Source organism: Ursus maritimus, unplaced genomic scaffold (genome assembly GCF_017311325.1).
Source record: "Ursus maritimus isolate PB19 unplaced genomic scaffold, ASM1731132v1 scaffold_19, whole genome shotgun sequence".
NCBI classification, from domain to species: Eukaryota; Metazoa; Chordata; class Mammalia; order Carnivora; family Ursidae; genus Ursus; species Ursus maritimus.
In genome coordinates this window covers 15,366,809-15,388,323 of record NW_024424341.1, presented here as the reverse complement: position 1 = coordinate 15,388,323, position 21,515 = coordinate 15,366,809, and the positions used below count along the sequence as shown (strand labels likewise).

The following is a 21,515-nucleotide window of genomic DNA, read 5'->3' as shown; positions in this document are numbered from 1 at the left end:
ATGGGTGCCTGGGTGGCTCAGTTGGTTAAGCGTCCAACTCTTGATCTCAGCTCTGGTGTTGATCTCTCCAGGTCCTGAGTTCAAGCTCTGCATTGGGCTCTATGCTGGCCATGGGCATGGAGCCTACTTTAAAAAAAAAAAAAAAAAAAAAAAGACTCACCTGAAATGAGATTATGGAAAATTATCTCCATTTCATGGGTGATGAAGGTAGAAGAACTTTCCCAAACTTTGGCTACATTTTGTTTGCTGTTATGTCTAGTCAAATTGTATTTTAGGGAATTAGAAATTGATACAGTGTTGGATTTATCAGGTTCTGGAATGTTTTCAGTGCCCTCAAAGCTGGTTGGCAGTGATGGTGAGGAAGAGCTGTGGAATAAACCCAAGGCATGTTTCTGGGAGCTGATATAAAGGATAATACACATAAAACAATAGTTAGCAGTGTGATTAAATTTTATAGTGCATCATACATACTGAAGGGGAAGAGAGGCAGATTAGCCTGTAGATGATCTGAAGTGGTTTGGGAGATTTTGGAGAGGCTGGGACTGGAGCTAGATACCTGGTCTTATTATCTGATGCATTGTTCACTTATGGAGGAGTCTTGGCCTGCCTCCTGGTAACCACTAACTTTCCTCTCTTGAAGGTTATCAATGATTACTTAGTTGCTAATTCTGATAATTTATAATTCCTATATACTTTTTGTACACTTCCAGCTATACCTTTATTTTTTAAAAATACTTATTTTTGAGAGAGAGCAAGTGTGTGGGGTGCATGGGGAGGGGCGGCAGGAGAGGGGGAGAAAGAATCTCAAGAAGACTCCCCACTCGATGAGGAGCTCATCACAGGGGTTGATCCCACAACCCCAGAGATCATGACCTGAGGCCAAAATCAAGAGTCAGATGCTTAACTGACTGAGCCACCCAGGCACCCCTGACAACTATCTATACCTTTTAAAATCTCTCCCCCATGGTTTTCATAGAATATGGATGTATTAATTATCAGCTGTGGCATAGCAAAGTTCCCCCAAATTCAGCCATTTAAAACTTTCTTGTTCTTTATTTCACAGACACAGTTTGGCTAATTGCTTTTGACTCTGTGTTTTTCACAAAGTTGCAATGCAGGTATCTACAGGCTGTAGTCATCTCAAGGCTGAAGGGTGGAGAGTTCTTACAAGCTCGCTCACCGTTCGGCAGGCTTCAAATCCTTGCTGGCTGTTGGTTGGGAGACATCTGTTGCTTGCCATGTGTGACTTCTCCATAGGGTACACACAGCATGGCATCTTGCTTTTCTTGGAGCACAGGCTCAAAGAGAGGTGAACAAGGCAGAAGTCGGTCTTTTTGTAACTTAATCTTGTAAATGACTATTTTCTTCTTTTGAAGAGTCCATCTCACTCATAAGGGGAGGGGATTACATAAGGATAGACATATTAGGCAGGGATTGTTGGGGTTATTTTAGAGGCTGCCTGTCACAATGGATATTTGCCAAAGATAGGTCCTTGGAGCTCTCTTTAGAGATGCTGTCCATTCATAGGTTTTACTTAATTACCACTAATTAGAGCTTGGCTTCTGATAATATGCATTCTGAGTTTCTTCTGCCTCTCTGGCTACTCTTCATTTCCCTTCTTGAGTTTCTTTTTTCTTTTCTTTTTCAAAAAGATTTTATTTATTTATTTGACAGAGAGAGAGAGAGGGAGCACAAGCAGGGAGAGTGGAAGAGGAAGAAGCAGGCTGCCAGTGGAGGAGCCTGATGCAGGGCTCGTGGGATCACGTTCCTGAGCCGAAGGCAGATGCTTAATGACTAGCCACCCAGGCGCCGCATCTTTCTTTTTTTTTTTTCTTTTCCTTTTCCTTTTCCTTTCCCTTTTCCCTTTCTCTCTTTCTCTTTCTTTCTGATTTTGTTTATTCATGAGTGATGGGGCGGGGCAGAGGAAGAGGATGGCTCCAAGGAGCCTGATGTGGGACTTGATCCCAGGATCCTGGGATCATGACCAGAGCCAAAGGCAGGCGCTTAACTGACTGAGCCTCTCAGGTGCCCCAAGTTCCTCTTTTTCTATCCATCTTTAAAATGCTAAGCTTCTTTAGGATTCTAAAACCCTTATTTTCATTCTCTAGTTCTCTGCTGTCTCTTTTAAATGTTGATGACTCCCAGATCTATTATTCGCGAATCACCCTTGCTGTGCTGCAGGCTGTAATTCTCAACTGCCCAGTGGATTTCATCTGTATGTGTCACTCCAGATATGTCCCAAATAGAATTCCTCATTTTCTTTCTTGCCATGTAAATTTTCTGTTCTCAGTTGTTTTATGTCAGAAGTAAGTGGAGCCCAGGTGCTTAGTGGAAATGTATTTGACTCTTCTTTTGGTTTACTTCTCTTGTTTATTCACACAAGTTCAGAGTCGTTGCAGTTCCCTCCTGAATGTGTTCTCTTCTCTTTCNCTCTAATACATATTTTTTAAACATTTTTTTTATTTGAGAGATAGCAAGAGCAGGGGTAGGGGCAAAGGGAGAGGGAGAGAGAGAATCTTAAGCAAGTTCTGTGCTCAGCGGGGAAGCCCATCATGGGGGTTGATCTCAGGCCTCTGAGATCATGACCTGAGCTGAAATCAAGAGCTGGATGCCTAACTGAATGAGCCATCCAGGCGTCCAGCTTCTAAAAATTTTTGCCTGATCCGGTCTTTTATTAGTAGGCAAAGCAAGTTAGTGTTGTAACAAATAATCCTGAGATATCAGTGGCTTGACAGAGTAGACATTTATATTTGGTAACTTTCATTGAGAGTGTTCATTAGGTTGCTTTCCTTGCAGTAATTCAGGAACACAGCCTCCTTCCATCTTACAGCACTGGTTTTCTCTAGAGGGAGTCCTCTTCATTTAGCAGGCAGATGGTGAAAAAACCAGAGGGTCATGAGTAGGAGGTTTTACGGACCAAGAAGTGGCTGGTATAACTTTTGGCTTACATTTCTTTAGCTAGAACTTAGTTTCTTGGCCACACCTATGCAAGAGAGGCTGAGAAACATAATCTAGCTGTTTAGCCAGAAGAGGAAACAGATTTGGCGAGCATGTAGCTAGTCTCTCCTACTCTCTTATTCCCTAAAATATGTTTAAACCAATCCATGTAGCTTCCAGGATTGTCTTTTTTTTTTTTTTTTTTAAGAATTTATTTATTTGGGGGAGAGATCACGAGCCGGGGGGAGGGGTAGGGGGAGAAGTAGATTCCCTGCTGAGGAGGCAGCTGATGTGGGACTCATCCCAGGACCCCAGGATCATGACATGAGCCAAAGGCAGACACTCAACTGACTGAGCCTCCCAGGCGGCCCCAGGATGTCTTTATGATAGAATCCAGAAGTCTGAAATGGGTTCTATACATAGGAGAGAAGAAAGCCACAAATTTGGTCTCAGTTAACCTCCAGAAGACATTTCATTTTGCCCACTGGCAGCGTTAGTGTGTGGGGGTTGTACTTGGGGCTATGATTTATTACAGCAGAAGGATACAGAGCAAAATAAAAGGGAGAAGGCATATGAGGTGAAGTCTGAGGAAACTAGACTCATGCTTTCCCGGTGCCTTTCCCAGTGGAGTCCTACTGGGCATACGTAATTCCTCCAGCAAGGAATTGGGACAACACATGTGTGTGAAATGTTGTCCAGCAGGGAAGCTTGTTAGAGAATCAGTGCCTAGGATTGTTACTGGGGACTTGTCACATGGGCACCTTCTGCCAACCACATACTAAAATTCAAGGTTCCCGGAGGGAAGGCAGGTGTTCAGCATAAACCACATTTTTGGGTACAGTTTAGGCACAGTGAGTCACTCTTAATTAGTTCTGGGAGTGGGGATTAGTTTTCCAAAAAAAAAAAAAAAAAAGTTTTCCTACACCAGCCAAGGGCTAACCTGGCACATCTAAGGATAGCAGTCTCAGGCCTTCTGTGTTAACTCTTTTCTGCTCAGTGAATGAGGTGAATGGTCTCCATGGAAAGGGATTTTGTATAGAGTATCTTAGAATATGCAAAACTTTCTTGACCTGATATTTTACTTAAATTACTTTTCTATTTCAGTAGGGGGAAAATAGTTTAATTCCCTTCCTAGCTGCTTTCATCTGTCTTTTCAGATAGTTATTTTTGTATCATTCTAGATACTCTGCATATAAGGACATATATATGCAGAATGCTGTTCTGTAACTTGCTTTCCTCCCGATAGATAATTTCCAATCTTTCTAACTCCTTTTTTAAATTACTGCGTAATACTCCTTTTTATGATTTACTTAACCAGTGCCCTTTTAATGGATATTTAGGCCATTTTCACATGATATGATTTTAAATAGTTGTTTTCCGGATGAAAAGGGAATGAATTAAAGATGACTCCTGAGTATTCAGTGCAGAATTGGGGCTTTAGAGTTCTAAAACTCTTACTATTCATCCTTTATTTAAGGTTGGAAATATCAGAGTTGGTATGTTTGTTTTAGGAATTGGTATTAAAACAATTATTTAGACTTTATGATTTTGAAGGTACAATACAAGGGCTTTTGTTCTTATTTAATTTTCAGTTTTTATTTATTTTTAATTTTTTTTAAAGATTTTATTTATTTGAGAGGGAAAAAGTAAGCATGAGCAGGGTGAGAGGCAGACTCTCCGCTGAGCAGGGAGCCTGATGCAGGACTGTCCCTGGACTCCGGGATCGGGACCTGAGCTGAAGGCGGATGCTTAATGGACTGAGCCACCCAGGTGCCCCTATTGGGTGGCTCAGTTGGTTAAGTAACTGGCTCTTGATTTTGGCTCAGGTCATGATCTCAGAGTTGGGAGATTGAGTCTGGATTCGTGCTGGGCGTGGAGCCTGCTTAAGATTCTCTCTCTCCCTCTGCCCCTTCCCTGTCTGTCTCCCTGCTCTAAAAAAAAATTACTGGCTTTAAAATTCTATTAGTAATGGCAAGTCAGTGTTTTTCATATATTTATATATATATGTGTGTGTGTGTGTGTGTGTGTGTGTGTGTGTGTTTGTGTGTGTGTGTTTTTTTTGAGTAAGGTCTAGGTCCAAAGTGAGGCTTGAACTCACAACCCAGAGAGCAAGAGTCACATGCTCTACTGACTGAGCCTGCCAGGCAGCCCTCTTAATTTATTAAGTTGGGATAATATCTTTCTCACAAAGAGTTATCAGGTTTAAATTAATACATGTAAATTGCTTAGAACAGTTCTGTTTAAGTATTTGTTGTGATTATACTTGGATAAGTTATTCTGTTTTGTACCCAATAATTCAGATTTTATTAAGTGAACCAGCATTTTGGATGAATGGGTTGGAGCTATGTACTGTAAATCTAGAATCCCTGCCTCTTGAAGAAATATTAAATATTGGGATGAGTATTTTGTTTTGAGTTGGTGGTTGGTTGATCATAGAGTTCCATAGGAAGTAGTGAACTCTCTCTCTTAAGGAAACCAAGGGGGAAAGTGGGGCATCTGGGAAAATTGATATTGGTTGTTTTTGGGTGCTAGAATAAGTTTCATGATTTATATGGGTCATTAGGAGCTTACAACTTTGTCAAGTATGGTAGCCACTACCCACATGTGGCTTTTTAAATTTATGCTAAGGTTAGTTAAAATTAGATAAAATTTTATTTTTTTATTTTTATTTTTTAGATAAAAATTTTTAAAAAGCTGAGTTCCTTAGTCTCTCTTGCCACATTTTAAGTAGCCACATGTGGTTAGTAGCTGCCACATTGGACAGTACAGATGTAGAGCATTTCTATAATTGGAGAAAATGAGAAGAGAGATTGCTCAGCTTGAGTTCTTCTAAATTGGAATGCTACTTTTCAGAGTTGGGAAGAGAATTTTCAAGGTCAGATTGTAATATTAGTAGACTTAAGTATTTGTTCACCATTTAAAAACATTTTTTAAGTGATCTCTATACCTACCTTGGGGCTCGAACTTACAACCCCAAGGTCAAGAGTTGCATGCTCCACCAACTGAGCCAGCCGTGCGCCCCTCCATATCTATCTATATCTATATCTATATCTATATCTATATCTATATCTATATCTATCTATATTTATATGTTTATTTATTTGGAGAGAGAGAGAGCATGAGCAAGCGGTGGTGGGGGTGAAGGGAGAGGGAGAGAGTGTCTTAAGCAGGCTCCATGCCCAGCAGGAGCCCCACGATCTCACAACCCTGTGATCATGACCTGAGCTGAAATCAAGAGTCAGATGCTTAACTGACTGAGCTACCCAGGCATCTCCCATATATTTTTAATGTTGGAAGATGGAGTTTTAATAAACTGATAGCCTTGGGTCTGACTTATTTGGCTTTTAAAGTACCTGTTGATATTTAAACCTAGAGCAAGTTAGGTGATAATATCAAGATTGCTGGCTTCAGTGCAGTGGGAGACCAAATTGCCTTTATTTACAGAGCTATCTTTGGCCCAACTGTAAATTAAGGGGAGAAAAAGGAACAGATGCGAAGGGCTTTCCTTGTCTTCTTAGTAGAGATTGCATTGAGGTTTGATATACTTTTTAAAAAATTTTTATTTATATAAATAAGAGAGCAGGAGCGGGGCGGGGGGAAGGAGCAGAGGGAGAAGCAGACTACCTAATGCGGGGCTCAGTCCCAGGAACCTGGGATCATGACCAGAACCAAAGTTACACACTCAACTGACTGAGCAACCCAGGTGCCCCGGTTTGGGGTGTGTGTATATATATATACACACACACATATATATACACACACATATATGCATATACACACACACATACATATACATACACACATATATACATATACACATATACATATATGTATGTATATGTATATATGTATATGTATATGTATATGTATATGTATATGTATATGTATATGTATATGAGTTGGGAGCCCCGGTGGAGCTGGATCCCAGGACCTCGCGATCATGACCTGAGCCAAAGGCAGACGCTTATTGGTATACTTTTAAAAAACATTTCCCAGAGCTATTAGTAAGTTTAGTGGTTCTCAACTTTTAAAATGCGTAAGAATAACCTGTACAGTATGCTTAAAATATAGTATTCTGTATTCTTTCTTCAAGGATTTTGATTCTGTTGGTGTAGGGTGGTACTTAGGAGTCAGCATTTTAAATAGGTCTCTCTCCCATCTCCCAGGTGTTTTTTTCTTTCAAATTTATTTAAGGAATCTCTACACCCAGCGTGGGTCTCTGACTCAAAACCCTGAGATTAAAAAATCACGTGCTCTTCTCTCTGAGCCAGCTAGGCACCCACCCATCTCCCAGTTCTTACAATTGCCTTAGTTGCATAGCACTGTAGTAAAATCTGTATTTATTCTATTAAGCCCTTTGAGATAGTGTTTACTTTTTGTTTTCTATAGCACCTAAGGTATTCACATGGCATGGAGTTAGGCTCCAAGAATTAATAGGAGTGCCATTTTAGCAAATGAAGGTATTTATAAAGTATCCTGGAGTGAAATGGAAGGAGATCATTTTGGACATTTTATACAATCCTGATAAAACAAGGGATGATAATAGTAAATTTTTCTAATTAAAAATACCTTCATGGGGCGCCTGGGTGGCACAGCGGTTAAGCGCCTGCCTTCGGCTCAGGGCGTGATCCCGGCGTTGTGGGATCGAGCCCCACATCAGGCTCCTCTGCTATGAGCCTGCTTCTTCCTCTCCCACTCCCCCTGCTTGTGTTCCCTCTCTCGTTGGCTGTATCTATCTCTGTTGAATAAATAAAAATAAAATCTAAAAAAAAATAAATAAAATAAAATAAAAATAAAAAATAAAATAAAAATACCTTCATAGTTTAATGAATTTGAGCTTGTTTCTGCAATCAGGTTTATGTCAGTTTTATTCTTGAAAAGCCTACATACATTTTAATGATCTCCAAATTACAGTCATCATCAAAGAGAAATTTCATTTGCGTAATAAAGGTGATATATTTAAAACATTTTTAGATCCATTCAGAGACTTAAAATTGAAATAGTTAAGATTTATTTATTTGAGAGAGAGTGAGACAGTGTACAAGCCGGGGAAGGGGCAGAGGGAGAGTGGTTTTTTTTTGGTTGATTGTTTTTTGTTTAGGATTTTATTTATTTGAGAGAGCACCCACATGCTCGAGCAGCTGGGAGGGGTAGAGGGAGAAAATCTTCAAGTAGACTCCCTGCTGAGTGTGGAGGTGACATCAGGGCTCAATTCTAGGACCCATGAGAGCATGACTTGAGCCAAAACCAAGAGTCAGGACACTCAACTGACTGTGCGACCCAGGCGGCCCAAAGTTGAAATATTTAAATGTGATGCCCCCCCTTTTTTTGGATAAAATACGATGATCCGAGTTTTAAAAATTCGTGAATGTATTTGAGCCCAACAGTAAAAATAATCATGTAAAACTAATGATGAATGTTTAATATGAGAATTTGTATACATCTTACATCGTAAGCCATTACAGCTATGTCGCATGTCACCAAAACAGAAGACAAGAGATTTAAGAGTTCTAATTCCTTCTCTCAAGAACCTACCACTCACCTTTCCATATTATCACTCTGGACAAGTTAGTCACATCTTGGTCAGCCTGGCCATACTACTTGGCATGTGTAAACTTCTCCAGTAGTTGCATGGAGGATTGACAGCTGCTTAGTTTTCAGCGAACTGTTAAAGCAGATGTTAGATGATAGAGCATCTCATCCACTGTGTTTGTGCTGGTTACTTCCTATTTTTCATCTGATGTTATCAGAGGGTAGACTAGTTTGAGCTGCTCTCTGGAGCAATCTAAGAGACTGTCTTGAGTCGTTGGAAGATTCTTATCTCTCTGCTCTACCTCCTACCCATTAAAGATTTACCCTTTTGGGAAAGCTCTCATTTAGATGAGGCCTTATTTTTACAAATGGGGGGGACATAGAGGTTCAGTCGCTTGTTCATCTAGCCTATGTGTATATATGCCTATGTGTACATCTAGCCTATGTGTAGTTGCTGGTCCTGTGGGTTTAAATTTTGGATTTTTAAAAAATTGCTACTTATCTTAAACTTTCATTTTGTAAAAATTACTTTATAGTCCTAAAACTTAAAATACAATTGAGTCTAAAGTCAGTTTTTTGGGGTACCTGAATGGCTCAGTCAGTTGAGCGTCTGATACCTGATTTCAGCTCAGGTCATGATCTCCTGGTTTTGGGATTGAGCCCTGAGTCTGGCGCAGGGAGTCTGCCAGAGATTCTTTCTCTCCCTCCTCCTCTGCCCCTCTTGCTTGCTCGTCCTCTCGCTTGTGGTGTCTCACTCTCTCTAAAATAAAATCGTGGGTAAAAAAAGTTTTTGGAAATCACATCACATGCTTGTAATCCCTGCTTTAAGTTATAAAATACGTATCCCCCATCCCCAGTTTTACTAAGAAAAATTTCACATGTACAGAAAAATGAAAATAGTACAGTGAACAGCCACATAACTGCTTCCTAGATTCAACAGTTAACATCTTACCATAATTATTTTTTCTGTTATTCATATATTTTTATTGAAGTATAGTTGACAGTCTTACTTTAGTTTCAGGTGTACAACGTAGTGATTTGACAATTCCATGTTATGCTATCTGTACTCAAAAGTGTTGCTGCCATCTGTCACCATACAACATTATTACCATACTATTGACTGGATTCTATATGCTATACCTTTCATTCCTGTGACTTATTCATTCCATAACTTGAACTCTGTACCTCCTGCTCCCCTTTACCCATTTTGCCCATCCCTGTTCATATATTTTTACTGGTTTGATACCACACACTTGGATGTATCTCCTGCAAATTAAGACATCTTTAAGGCATTCTTGCATAGCCACACTATAGCTAAAAATATTAAATACTCTTATAAAACTCTAGAATATCTTTCTTAACTTTTTTTTAAAGATTTATTTATTTATTTGGAGGGGGGAAGGGGCAGAGGGAGAGGGAGAGAGTCCCAAACAGACTCTGCAGTGAGCACAGAGATCGCCACTGAAACCAAAACCAGGAGTCTGACTGACACTCAGCTGACTGTGCCACCCCATCTTTTATAACTTTTTTGAGTCAGGGTCTGATTAAGGTTCACATTATGCTTTTTGTTTTAGTTTTGTAATCAGAACAGATCCTATTTTTTTCTCTCCCTGCTATCCTTTTGACAAGTGCAGGGTGGTGGACCTAGGTAGAATGAACCAGTACTTGGATTTATCTAATAGGATCTCGTGTAGTTTAAACTTGTCAGTTTTACCTCTTTATTTCCTGGGAATTGATAGATACAGAGGTATGGGTAGATTTATGTTAATCATTTTTGGCAAGAATACATCAAGGTGATAACTTCATATTGCAACACATCAGTAGGCACATATGTTGGGCAGTTTTACCATAGTAATAAATTTGGTTACTCATTAAGATAGTGACTGCCATAGCTGTATTGTAAAGGGACATTTTTTTCCTTTTGCAATTAGTAGGTAATTTGTTGGGTAGTAGTGTGCAACTGTGCCAGCAACCTTTCACCTGAGGTTTTTTAGGTATTGATGATTATTGCCTGAATCAACATTTTTAAAAAAGATTGATTTATCTGAGAGAGCATGTGTGCGTGTACACGAGTGAGTTGGCGGAGTGGCAGAAGGCAATAAGAGAGAATCTCAAACGGACTCCCCACTGAGTGCAGAGCCTGACTTGGCACTTAATCCCACACCAATGAGATCATAACCTGAGCCAAAACCAACTGAGCCACCCAAGTGTGCCCAATTTATCACAGGTATGTGATAAATTAAGAATTTAGAGTATATTGGGGGCGCCTGGGTGGCACAGCGGTTAAGCGTCTGCCTTCGGCTCAGGGCATGATCCCCGCGTTACGGGATCGAGCCCCACATCAGGCTCCTCTGCTGTGAGCCTGCTTCTTCCTCTCCCACTCCCCCTGCTTGTGTTCCCTCTCTCGCTGGCTGTCTCTATCTCTGTCAAATAAATAAATAAAATCTTAAAAAAAAATTTAGAGTATATTGATTGGCAGTAAGCATATAATTTTGCATTTTGCTGCCACTTCTAAAAGATGTTGCATTTGGGGTAAATTATGCAGTCATTGCTTATAATAAGTCCCTTTTTGATGCTCAGATTGATCCAGAATTAAGTGAGACTGCCTTTATTGGCTCTTGTGTCTTTCTGACATATCCCCCTCAGATTTTTGAGTGTTTCCTTTTGTCACAGCATTATGTAAACTCATCTTCTGTTTTCCTTATCCAGACTCTTGGAATTAGTCATTTCTCCAAGGAACCTTTGTTGTTGTTTTTTTTTAGTATTTGGAAACCAACATTCAGGACTTAAATGGGTATACTGCTTTTGGGGTATCATTGTTTCTGTTTAGGGCATTTTAATTGAGATATAAATGACATAGAACATTACAAGTTTAGGTGTGCCACATACTGATTTGTTAACATTTATATTGCAATATGATTTGCCATTGTAGCATTAGCTAACACCTCTATCTCTTCGTATGATTATTCTAGTGGTGGAAACAATTAAGATCTAGTCTCTTAGCAGGTTTAATGTTTATAATACAGTTTTGTTGTGTATAATCACTGTATTGTGTATTAGATCTCCAGGACTTATCTACAAATTGCAAGTTTGTACTCTTAAACACTCATTTTTCTATTGCCTGGTAACTACCATTTCACTGTTTTTTTTGAGTTTGGTTTTTAAATCCTTTGTTTGTTTTGTTACTGAGATACAGTCAACATAGAGCATTATAGTAATTTCATATGTACCACATAAAGAATGATGTAGTATATTGTGAAATGATCGCTCTAATAAATCTAGGTAGCATCTACCACCATCCAGGGACACCTGGGTTGCACAGTCGATTAAGTGTCCGGCTCTTGATCTCACGTCAGGTATCGAATCTAAGGTTCTTGAGTTCAAGCACTGTTTTGGGCTCTATGCTGGGCTCCACCCTGGGCTTGAAACCTACTTAAAAACAACAGCAGCAGCAGCAGCAATAACAACAACAAATCTACAACCACCCATAGTTACCGAAAAAATTCTTTTTCCTTGTGATGAGAACTTTTAAGATTTACTCTATAACCCTGTATTACATCCTTAGGACTTAATGATTATAACTGAAAGTTTACCTTTGACCACCTTCATCATTTCACCGCTACCACCACCAGCCCTCTCCGCTCCGCCCCAACCACAATCTGTTCTCTGTTTCTGAATTGTTTTTAATATCCCACGAATGATGGATATCATGTAGTATTTGTCCTATTCAGTTGGATTTATCTCAGCATAATGTTCTCAAGGCCATCCGTGTTGTCACAGATGGCAGTATTTATTTTTTTCCCCCATGGCTGAAAAGTATTCCTGTGTGTGTGTGTGTATGTGTGTGTATATATCACATCTTTTTCCATTCATCAGTTGACAGACACTTAGTTTGTTTCCGTATCATTTTTTCTTTAAAGAGTTTATTTTTAAATTTTGTTTAATTTTATTTTTTAAAAAATATTTCTTTTTTTATTTGAGAGAGAGAGCGTGCGTGCGTGCGCACAGCAGGAGGAGGGCGAGAGGGAGAGCCCCATGGAGCAGGGAGCCCAATGTGGGGCTGGATCCCAGGACCCTGGGGTCATGACCTGAGCCTGAAGGCAGCTGCTGAACCGACTGAACCACCTAGGAGCCCCTGAAAATTTTATTTTTAAGTAATCTCTATACCCAGTGTGGGGCTTGGACTCACAACCCTGAGATCAGGAGTCACACGTTCACCAGCTGAGCCACCCAGGCATCCTGGTTGTTTTCATATCTTGGTCATTGTGAATAAGGCTACAATAAACATGGAAGTGCATGTATCTCTTCAGTAACGTGTTTTCATTACCCAGAAGTGGGATTGCTGGATTATATGGTAGTTTTATTTTTAATCATTATGTTTTTTAAGTAGGCTCCATTCCCAGGGTGGGGCTTGAACTCACAACCCTGAGATCCAGAGTCACATGCTCTACCGGTTAAGCCAGCCAGGCACCCCTATTTTTAATTTTTTGAGGATCTTCGACACTGTTCTCCATAGTGATAGAACCACTTTATAGTCCAACCAGCAGTGCACAAGAGTTCCATTTTCTCCATATCCTCTCGAACACTGATCTCTTGTCTTGTTGTTAGACCTTCTTACAGGTGTGAGATGATATTTTATCCTGGTTTGGTATGCATTTCCCTGATGATTAGTGATGTTGAACACCTTTGCAGATATACCTGTTTGCTACTTTGATGTTGTCTTTGGGAAAATGTTTGTTTAGGTTCTCTGCCCATTTTTTAATGAGATTGTGATTTTTTTGTTGTCATTACTGAGTTGTAGGAGTTTTTGTTTTGTTTTTTTAAATAAATTTAGTATAGGGGCACCGGGGTGGCTCAGATGTTTGGGCGTCTGCCTTCGGCTCAGGTCATGATCTCCAGGTCCTGGGATCAAGCCCCGCCACAGGCTCCGAGCTCAGTGGGCAGTCTGCTTCTCCCTCTCCCTCTGCCTCTCCCCTTGCTTTTGTTCTCTCTGTCTCTCAAATGAATAAATAAATTCTTAAAAAAAATAAATTTAGTATATTAACCCCTTATCTGGTACGTTTTGCAAATATTCTCTCTCATTCTGTAGGTTGCCTTTTCATTTTGTTGTTTATTTTGTTGTGCAGAAGCTTTTAATTTTGATGTAGTAGCATTTGTTGATTCTTTCTTTCTTTTGTTGTTTGTGTTTTTGGTGTCATGTCCAAAAAAAATCATTGCCAAGACTGGATCTGAAAAGTTTCCTTTGTATGTTTTCTTCTAGGAATTTTTTTGGTATCAGGTCTTCTGTTTAAGTCTTTGATCCATTTTGAGTTAATTTTTGTGAGTGGTGTAAGATTGAGGTCCGCTTTCATTTTCCTGCATGTAGTCATCCAGTTTTCCCAGCACCGTTTGTTGAAGAGACTATCCTTTCCCCATTGGTTTTTCTTGTCTTCCTTATCAAATATTAGTTGACTGTATATGCTCTCTAATCTGTTCTTTTGGTCTGTGGGTCTGTTTTTTTATGCCAGGACTGTACTGTTTTAATTACTGTAGCTTCGTAGTATAGTTGGAAATCAAGAAGTGTGATGCTTCCAGTTTTGTTTTGTTTTTAAGACTTCATTTATTTATTTGACAGAGCAAGTAAGAGCCAGAGAGCACACAGGCAGGGGGAACAGCAGAGGGAGAAGGAGAAGCAGGCTCTCCGCTGAGCAGGGAGCCTGATATAGGGTTTGGTCCCAGGACCCTGGGGTCATGACCCCAGCCGAAGGCAGATGCTTAAACTTGACTGAGCCACCCAGGCATCCCTGGTTTTGTTCCTGTTTCTCATGATTGCTTTGGCTCTTGAGGATCTTTTGTGGTTCCATACCAATTTAGTTTTTTTTTTTTTTTTTCTGTTTATGTGAGAAATGCCATTGGAATTTTCATAGGGTTTGTGTTGAATCTACATGGCTTTGGGTGGCGTGGACATTTTATTTATTTTTATTTTTCTTAATTTTTTAAAAGATTTTATTTCACACAGAGAGCACACAAGCACGAAAAGGGGGGGAGCAGATGGAGAGGGAGCCTGATGCATGACTTGGCCCCAGGACCCCAGAATCATGACCTGAGTTGAAGGCAGATACTTAACTGACTGAACCACCCAGGCACCCCTGGTGTGGACATTTTAATTTTTTTAATTTTTAAATTCCTAAAATTATTTTAATTTATTATTATTAAATTAATTTTATTTTATTATTTTATATTTATCTTTATTAAATTTATATTAATAATATACTATTATTAAATTAAAATTATTAAATTATTATGTTTTGGAGTGGGAGGGAGGGAGAGAGAATCTTAAGCAGACACCATGCTTAGCACAGAGTCTGATGCGGTGCTGTGTCTCACAACCCTGAGAGCGTGACCTGAGCTGAAATCAAGAGTCAGATGTTTCACTGACTGAGTGGGTGTTGTGGACATTTAAGAGTATTAACTCTTCTAATCCATTAATGTGATGTCCTTCCATTTGTTTTGTCATCTTTGATTTCTTTCAACAAAGTCTTGTAGTTTAATTGTATAGTCTAGGGCTTTCTTTAGACTCAACTAAAAAATGATTTTTTTTTTTAAGATTCATTTATTTGATTGGAATAGGCTGGTGATGGGTATTAAGGAGGGCACATATTGCGTGGCGCACTGGGTGTTATATGCAAACAATGAATCATGGAACACTACATCAAAAACTAATAATATACTGTGTGGTGACTAACTTAACATAATAAAAAATTAAAAAAAAATGAGACCGCAAATGTAAAAAAAAAAAAGTTTCATTTATTTGAGAGAGCATGTGAACCAGAGGAGGGTCAGAGGGAAAGAATCTCAAGCAGACTCTCTGCTGGGGGGGGGTTGGGTAGAGCCTGATGCTGGCCGGTCTCTCAACCCGGAGATACGACCTGGGCCGAAATCAAGAGTCAAGAGTCGAGGCCTAACTGACTGATCCACCTGGGTGCCCCTGAAAAGTTACTTTTTATCATTCTACTTAACTTTTTCTTTTTGCTGAGATAGACCTCCCTGAAAATCTGTGTCTTTTGAGTTTTGGGTTTTTTTCCCCCCTTTGAGTTCTTGAGGCAAAAAGACTTCATATATATGGAGGGATACTTTTTTTCTTTTTTGGATACATTCTTAATAGTGGAATTATAGGTTTAAGGGTAGTGCAGTAAACACTTTTTGTAGTATTGCCAGTTTGAATTTCAGGGAAGGTTGTACACAATACTGTTGTTAACAGTCTGGTGAGTCCTCTCTCTGCCTTTATTCCTTCTGTAGTATGTCCTCAAACGTGGATGTTTTACTAGTCTGATAGAGAAAATATGCTATGACCAGAACATGAAGAAAACTTCTCTAAGATTTATAGCAGGCAAGTTTAGTTGTGTGTAATGGATAGATAGAAACTCAACTTGTCTTTAATTTCACACATGTTATTACTTTAGAATGAACAGAAAATATCTTGGCACATTTTCAAGCTTCTCCTCTTTCTTGGGGAACATGTGGAGGATTGAACTTTTGCTTTGTATAAAATGAAACAGAACAAAACAATGTAGTGTTTCTAATTCATTTAGAAATTGCTAAACGTCAAGGTGTTAAAAGGGTCTTTTAATCTTTGTGAATTTTCTGATTGTAATGAAATCATGAGCTGATTTCAGAACATAAAGCTGCGTAAGTTCAGCTCCTTGTTTTCAAAGATTTTTGTGTTTCAGCAGTACTTGGTGAATTAGTAAGAAAAGCTTGTGGCCCCCCCCCCCTTTTGTAATACAGAATAGTTCCTCTGACTCAGGCCACGGTTGGAATTAAACTGATAAGCATTCTGTCATTTTCTGCTTTGGGCTTCCCTTTCTAAATCTTCATAGTAAAATTTTCAACAATGTGGGAAGGAATTTGGGTCCTGAAGCCCTTGCTTGCCTTTAAGACAGCCATTCAGATACCTAAAACATGTACCCTAAGGAACAGCTCTAGGACCAAACTATCTTGATTCTGAAGCAGTACATAAGGAGTAAAAGTTAATATATAGGATCTTATAAATAGGTTGTAGATGGTGTGGGAAGAGGAACAGAAGATGTCAGATGAGTGTTTCCACCAACCCTAATTTTAAGTAGTTTCCTCCTGTTTCTAAAGTGTATATTATACATAATCATTTTGAAGTAGATAAAATAGACATCCAGATATTACAGGTTGTCTTGCTAACCTGCAACTTTTTTGGGGGGGGGTGGTATTTTCTTTTTATACTGTCCCTACCTAATTTTCAGACTTGGCATCTTCTGTAATTAGTGCTTGAGACATACTAATTTTATTTTTTCTGAGTCCTTAGTGGTATTTCGGGTACTAAAATGGAGAGATTGTTTAACTCTTGTTCCCCTAATAAACTAATTTAAAAATCTGATCTTTATTCTTTTGTTTTTTTAAAACAGGTGCCATGTTTCAGAACAGAGTAATACCCCTGGTAAAGAAGAACTGAAGACACTGTACAGACATCAGATATAGGCTAATTACAAAGAAAGCATTAACCTGCCTCTGAGGTGACTAAAGGGGAATAATGGTGATTTTGCGCCGGGCTCGGCCGCCTGCTTCCGCCCCAACCAGCAATGAATCTTGACTCGCTCTCGCTGGCCTTGTCTCAAATCAGCTACCTGGTGGACAATTTAACCAAGAAAAACTACCGAGCCAGCCAGCAGGAAATACAGCATGTAAGTAAACTTAGAAAACAAGTACCATTAAAGGAATGAGTATGCAATAGAAAGAAAGTTCTCCTCAGCTTTAATATATAAAAGAGATTTTATCCCAGTCCTTTTTTTTTTTTTTTAAAGGAGTCACAGATTTAAATTTTTCTGTAAAAATTATGAAATACCTGATTTGGTTTAGTCTCATTTTTTTTCTTATCTGCATTTCAAAATTGAGATACACTTCATAAACTGTCAAACCCACCCTTATAAAATTTGCAATTCAGTAGTTTCTCGTAGATTCACAAAGTTACTTAATCATCACCATCTAACTCCAGAATGTTTTCATCACCTCAAAAAGAAATACTTGAATTCATTAGCAGTTGCTCTCCCATGTCCTCCCTCCAGCTCCTGGCAATCACTTATCTTTCCGCTTTTATGGATTTGCCTTTCTGGACATTTCATATAAATGCAGTCATACCAGATGGGGTCTTTTCTGTCTGCCTTCTTTCACTTAGCAATGTGCTTTCAATATCCATCCATCTTTTTGTGGCATCTGGGTGGCTCAGTTAAGTGTTGACTCTTGATTTTGGCTTAGGTCATGATCTCTCAGGGTTGTGAGATTGAGCCACTCGTTGGGCTCTGTGCTGGGTGTGGAGCCTGCTTAAGATTCTCTCCCTCACCCCCCACACTCCCTTTAAGAAAAAGATACATCCATGTTGGATGGCATCTGTGTCAGTGCTTTATTCCTTTTTATGAGTAATAATACTACTGTATGAATATTATTTCTAATAGTGAACAATAGTTCTAAATATTCTGCAGTTTGTTTATCTGTTAGTTGGATATTTAATTTATTTCCATTTTGTGGCTATTTTGAGTAGTGTGGCTTTCAGCATTTGTTTATGAGTTTTTGGATGGATATTTGTTTTCAGTTTTTTTGGTATATACCAAAGAATGGAATTGCTGGGTTATATGGTAACTCTGACTTTCTGAAGAACTGTCATACTTTATCTAGAGCTCTGGATCACTTTTCATTTCCACAAGTAGTGTATGAGGGTTCCAATTTTTCCTCATCTTCACTAACACTTGTTATTTTATGTCTTTTTATACCCATTCTAGTGGGCGTGAACAGGTACTTCATTGTTTCGATAATGTAGCTTATGATGTTGAACGTCTTTTCATGTGCTTATTTATACACAAACACACCTTTGGAGAAATGTCAGTTCAAATCCTTTGCCCCCCAATTTTTTTGCCATTGATCCCCCCAATTTTATTATTTTTAAAAGGTTTTATTTATTCATTTGAGAGAGAGAGGGAGCGCTTGAGGGTGCTGATGAGCAGGGGAGCAGCAGCAGGAGAGGGAGAAGCAGACTCCCTTCTGAGCGGGGAGCCAGTGCCGGGCTTGATCCCAGGACCCTGAGATTGTGATCTGGCTGAAGACAGACGTTTAACTGACTGAACCACCCAGGTGCCCTGACCCCTCAATTTTTAAAAATTATTGTTCTCGGGGCACCTGGGCGGCTCAGTCATTAAGCATCTGCTGTCAGCTCAGGTTGTGAACCCAGGGTCCTGGGATCGAGCCCCGCATTGGGCTCCCTGCTCTGCTGGGAGCCTGCTTCTTCCTTTCCCACTCGACCTGCTTATGTTCCTCTCTCACTGGCTGTCTCTCTCTCTCTGTCAAATAAATAAAATCTTAAAAAAAAATTGTTAAGTATAGGTTTGACTTGTAAAGCATTTCATTCAATCTTTATGAAAGTTAAATAATACACTGTATCTTAGTTGTCATGATGGTACCCCCTTCTCGTTAATAAATGGAGTATCATACTTATAGTTGTATATATTATTAAATTAAAACTTGTGTGACAACAGGTAACTTCTCTGATCCTTATCTTCCTCATCTGCAAAATAAGGATAAATATAAAATTTGTCTGATATCCTTGTTAGGATTAAATGAAGTTAAGAAGAGCACCTAATACAGTTCCTGTCATAAACATTATTTAAAAAAATTCTTTCTCTGCATTATAAATTACAGTTGTTATATAAGGTAGTACATAAGTACAAGCTTTTAATGAAAAACAGGTGCCTTATTATTTGAGCTAAATCTAAGAATTGTTTGGGAACTTTTTTCCCTTCCTTGTTTTTGGGGTGTGTATATAGAGGTTGTAGTTCAATTTTTATTTTTTATTTATTTTTAAAGATTTTATTTGTTCATCTGAGAGAGCAAGGGATAGAGAGCACGAGTAGGGGGGAGCGATAGAGGGGAAAGGAGAAACAGACTCCCTTCTGAGCCGAGAGTCCTAGGTGGGGGTTCAATCCCAGAACCTGAAGATCATGACCTGAGCCGAAGGCAGATGCATAACTGACTGAGCCACCCAGGCGCCCCTGGGCACTCTAGTTTTATATTTAAAATAGATAATATATTAACCTGATTACCCCCACTACCCATTTTTCTCTGCCGCTGTTTCTTAACTGTTCTTCCAAAGATACTTGCATGTAGAAAATAGGAAAATATTATTCTGACAAAGCTGAATCATGTTAAGTAAAACTATTTCTATAAAGTTAAAAAAATAGTAAAATACTTCCCGTTCTTTTTTCATATGTTGGCATATGATAGTTTTCTATATCTTGATTGTTTCTTTTTAATTTATTATTTACTTACTTTTTTTTAAAGATTTTATTTATTTGTTAGCGAGCACAAGCAGGGGGTGGGGCAGAGGGAGAAGCAGGCTCCTCCCCACTGAACAAGGAGCCCCATATGGGACTTGATCCCAAGACCCTGGGATCATGACCTGAACCGAAGGCAGACGCTTCACAAACTGAGCCACTCAGGTGTCACTGTTTCTTTTTTAACTTACCAGTCTATCTTAGAAAGTATTCTTGGGGTGCCTGGCTGGCTCAGTCGGTAGAGCATTCAGCTCTTGATTTCAGGGTCATGAGTTTGAGCCAAATTGGGTGTGGAGCCTACCTTAAAAAAAAAAAAAAAAAAGAAAATTTGTTGCTTATTCCTATACATAAAGGTTTCTTCTTTTAAGGCTGCATAGGAAACCATTATATGGATGAATCATAATTTATTTCACTGTTGATGGACATTTAGGTTATATTCTTTATTTTTTGCTTTTGCTATTGTCAGTGCTGGTTTTTTTGTTTGTTTGTTTGTTTTTTCTTAAGATTTTATTTATTTATTTGACAGAGATAGAGACAGCCAGCGAGAGAGGGCACACAAGCAGGGGAGTGGGAGAGGAAGAAGCAGGCTTCCAGCGGAGGAGCCTGATGTGGGGCTTGATCCCAGAACGTCGGGATCATGCCCTGAGCCAAAGGCAGATGCTTAACGACTGAGCCACCCAGGCGCCCCCTCAGTGCTGTTTTAACATTGTTTTTACATGTATGTGTTAGCTTAGTTGTAGGATAAATTCTTAGAAATTCAAGCTTGGGCCACTCTTCTTTCCTTTCTAATGGAAAAGCTCAGTTCGTGGAATTACTCAGTTCCTAGTAGATTTTTTTCTTTTCATTTGTTTCAGTGTCCATAGTACATTGTAATAACAGCTTTGTGTGCTTATAGGGCTTATTGCAATTAATGCTGCTTTGATGAATTATAGTGTTTAAGTTCATTGTTCTAATACCTTCAGCAGTCCTTTCAGTAGAGAACAAAATCTAATCTCCTCAATCTGAATTTCAGCGCCCTTTAAGTCATTCTAAATCCTGGAATTCTCATCTTTTGAAGAAACTAATCCAGTAGCACCTCATTAGTGAAGACTTACCCCTTTTTTCCTTTATTTGGATTGATTCCTTAGGATAAATTCTGAAAGCTGGGTTGGTCAGAGTGTGTCCTAACAATTTTATGCAATTACTATTTAAGCATTTGCTGTGTACCACACATCATTTTTTTAGTCACCGTTTTTTTTTTTAAGGTTTTATTTATTTATTTAATTATTATTTGGCACAGAGAGCCAGCGCCTGCATGGGCTGAAGGAAGGGCAAAGGGAGGAGGGAGAAGGACACGGAGACTCCATGCTGAGCACTGACCCTGATGCAGGGCTTGATCTCACAACCCTGAGATCATCACCTGAGCTGAAATCAAGCTTAACCGACTGAGCCACCCAGGTGCCACCTCTCATCTTCATTTAAAAAAGCATGATATATAGGGCACCTGGGTGGCTCAGTCGGTTAAACATTCTGCTCAGGTCGTGTGATCTGAGGGTGGATTAGAAGGAACCCCACTTGGGGGGCGCCTGGGTGGCTCACTCGTTAAGCGTCTGCCTTTGGCTCAGGGCGTGATCCTGGAGTTCTGGGATCGAGCCCCACATCGGACTCCTCCGCTGGGAGCCTGCTTCTTCCTCTCCCACTCCCCCTGCTTGTGTGCCCTCTCTCGCTGGCTGTCTC

At 39.4% G+C, this 21,515-nt stretch overlaps 1 protein-coding gene across 1 annotated transcript in view; it reads left to right on the top strand.

Annotated features, from left to right (window-relative positions):
• CNOT1 (CCR4-NOT transcription complex subunit 1) overlaps positions 1 to 21,515 on the top strand; it is a 105,608-nt gene that overhangs the window by 9,736 nt on the left and 74,357 nt on the right. Inside the window, exon 2 of the mRNA XM_008702573.2 lies at positions 16,887 to 17,162. Within this exon, the coding sequence (XP_008700795.1) occupies positions 17,061 to 17,162 (102 nt within the window). The 5' untranslated portion in view covers positions 16,887 to 17,060. The remainder of the gene's footprint in view (positions 1 to 16,886; positions 17,163 to 21,515) is intronic.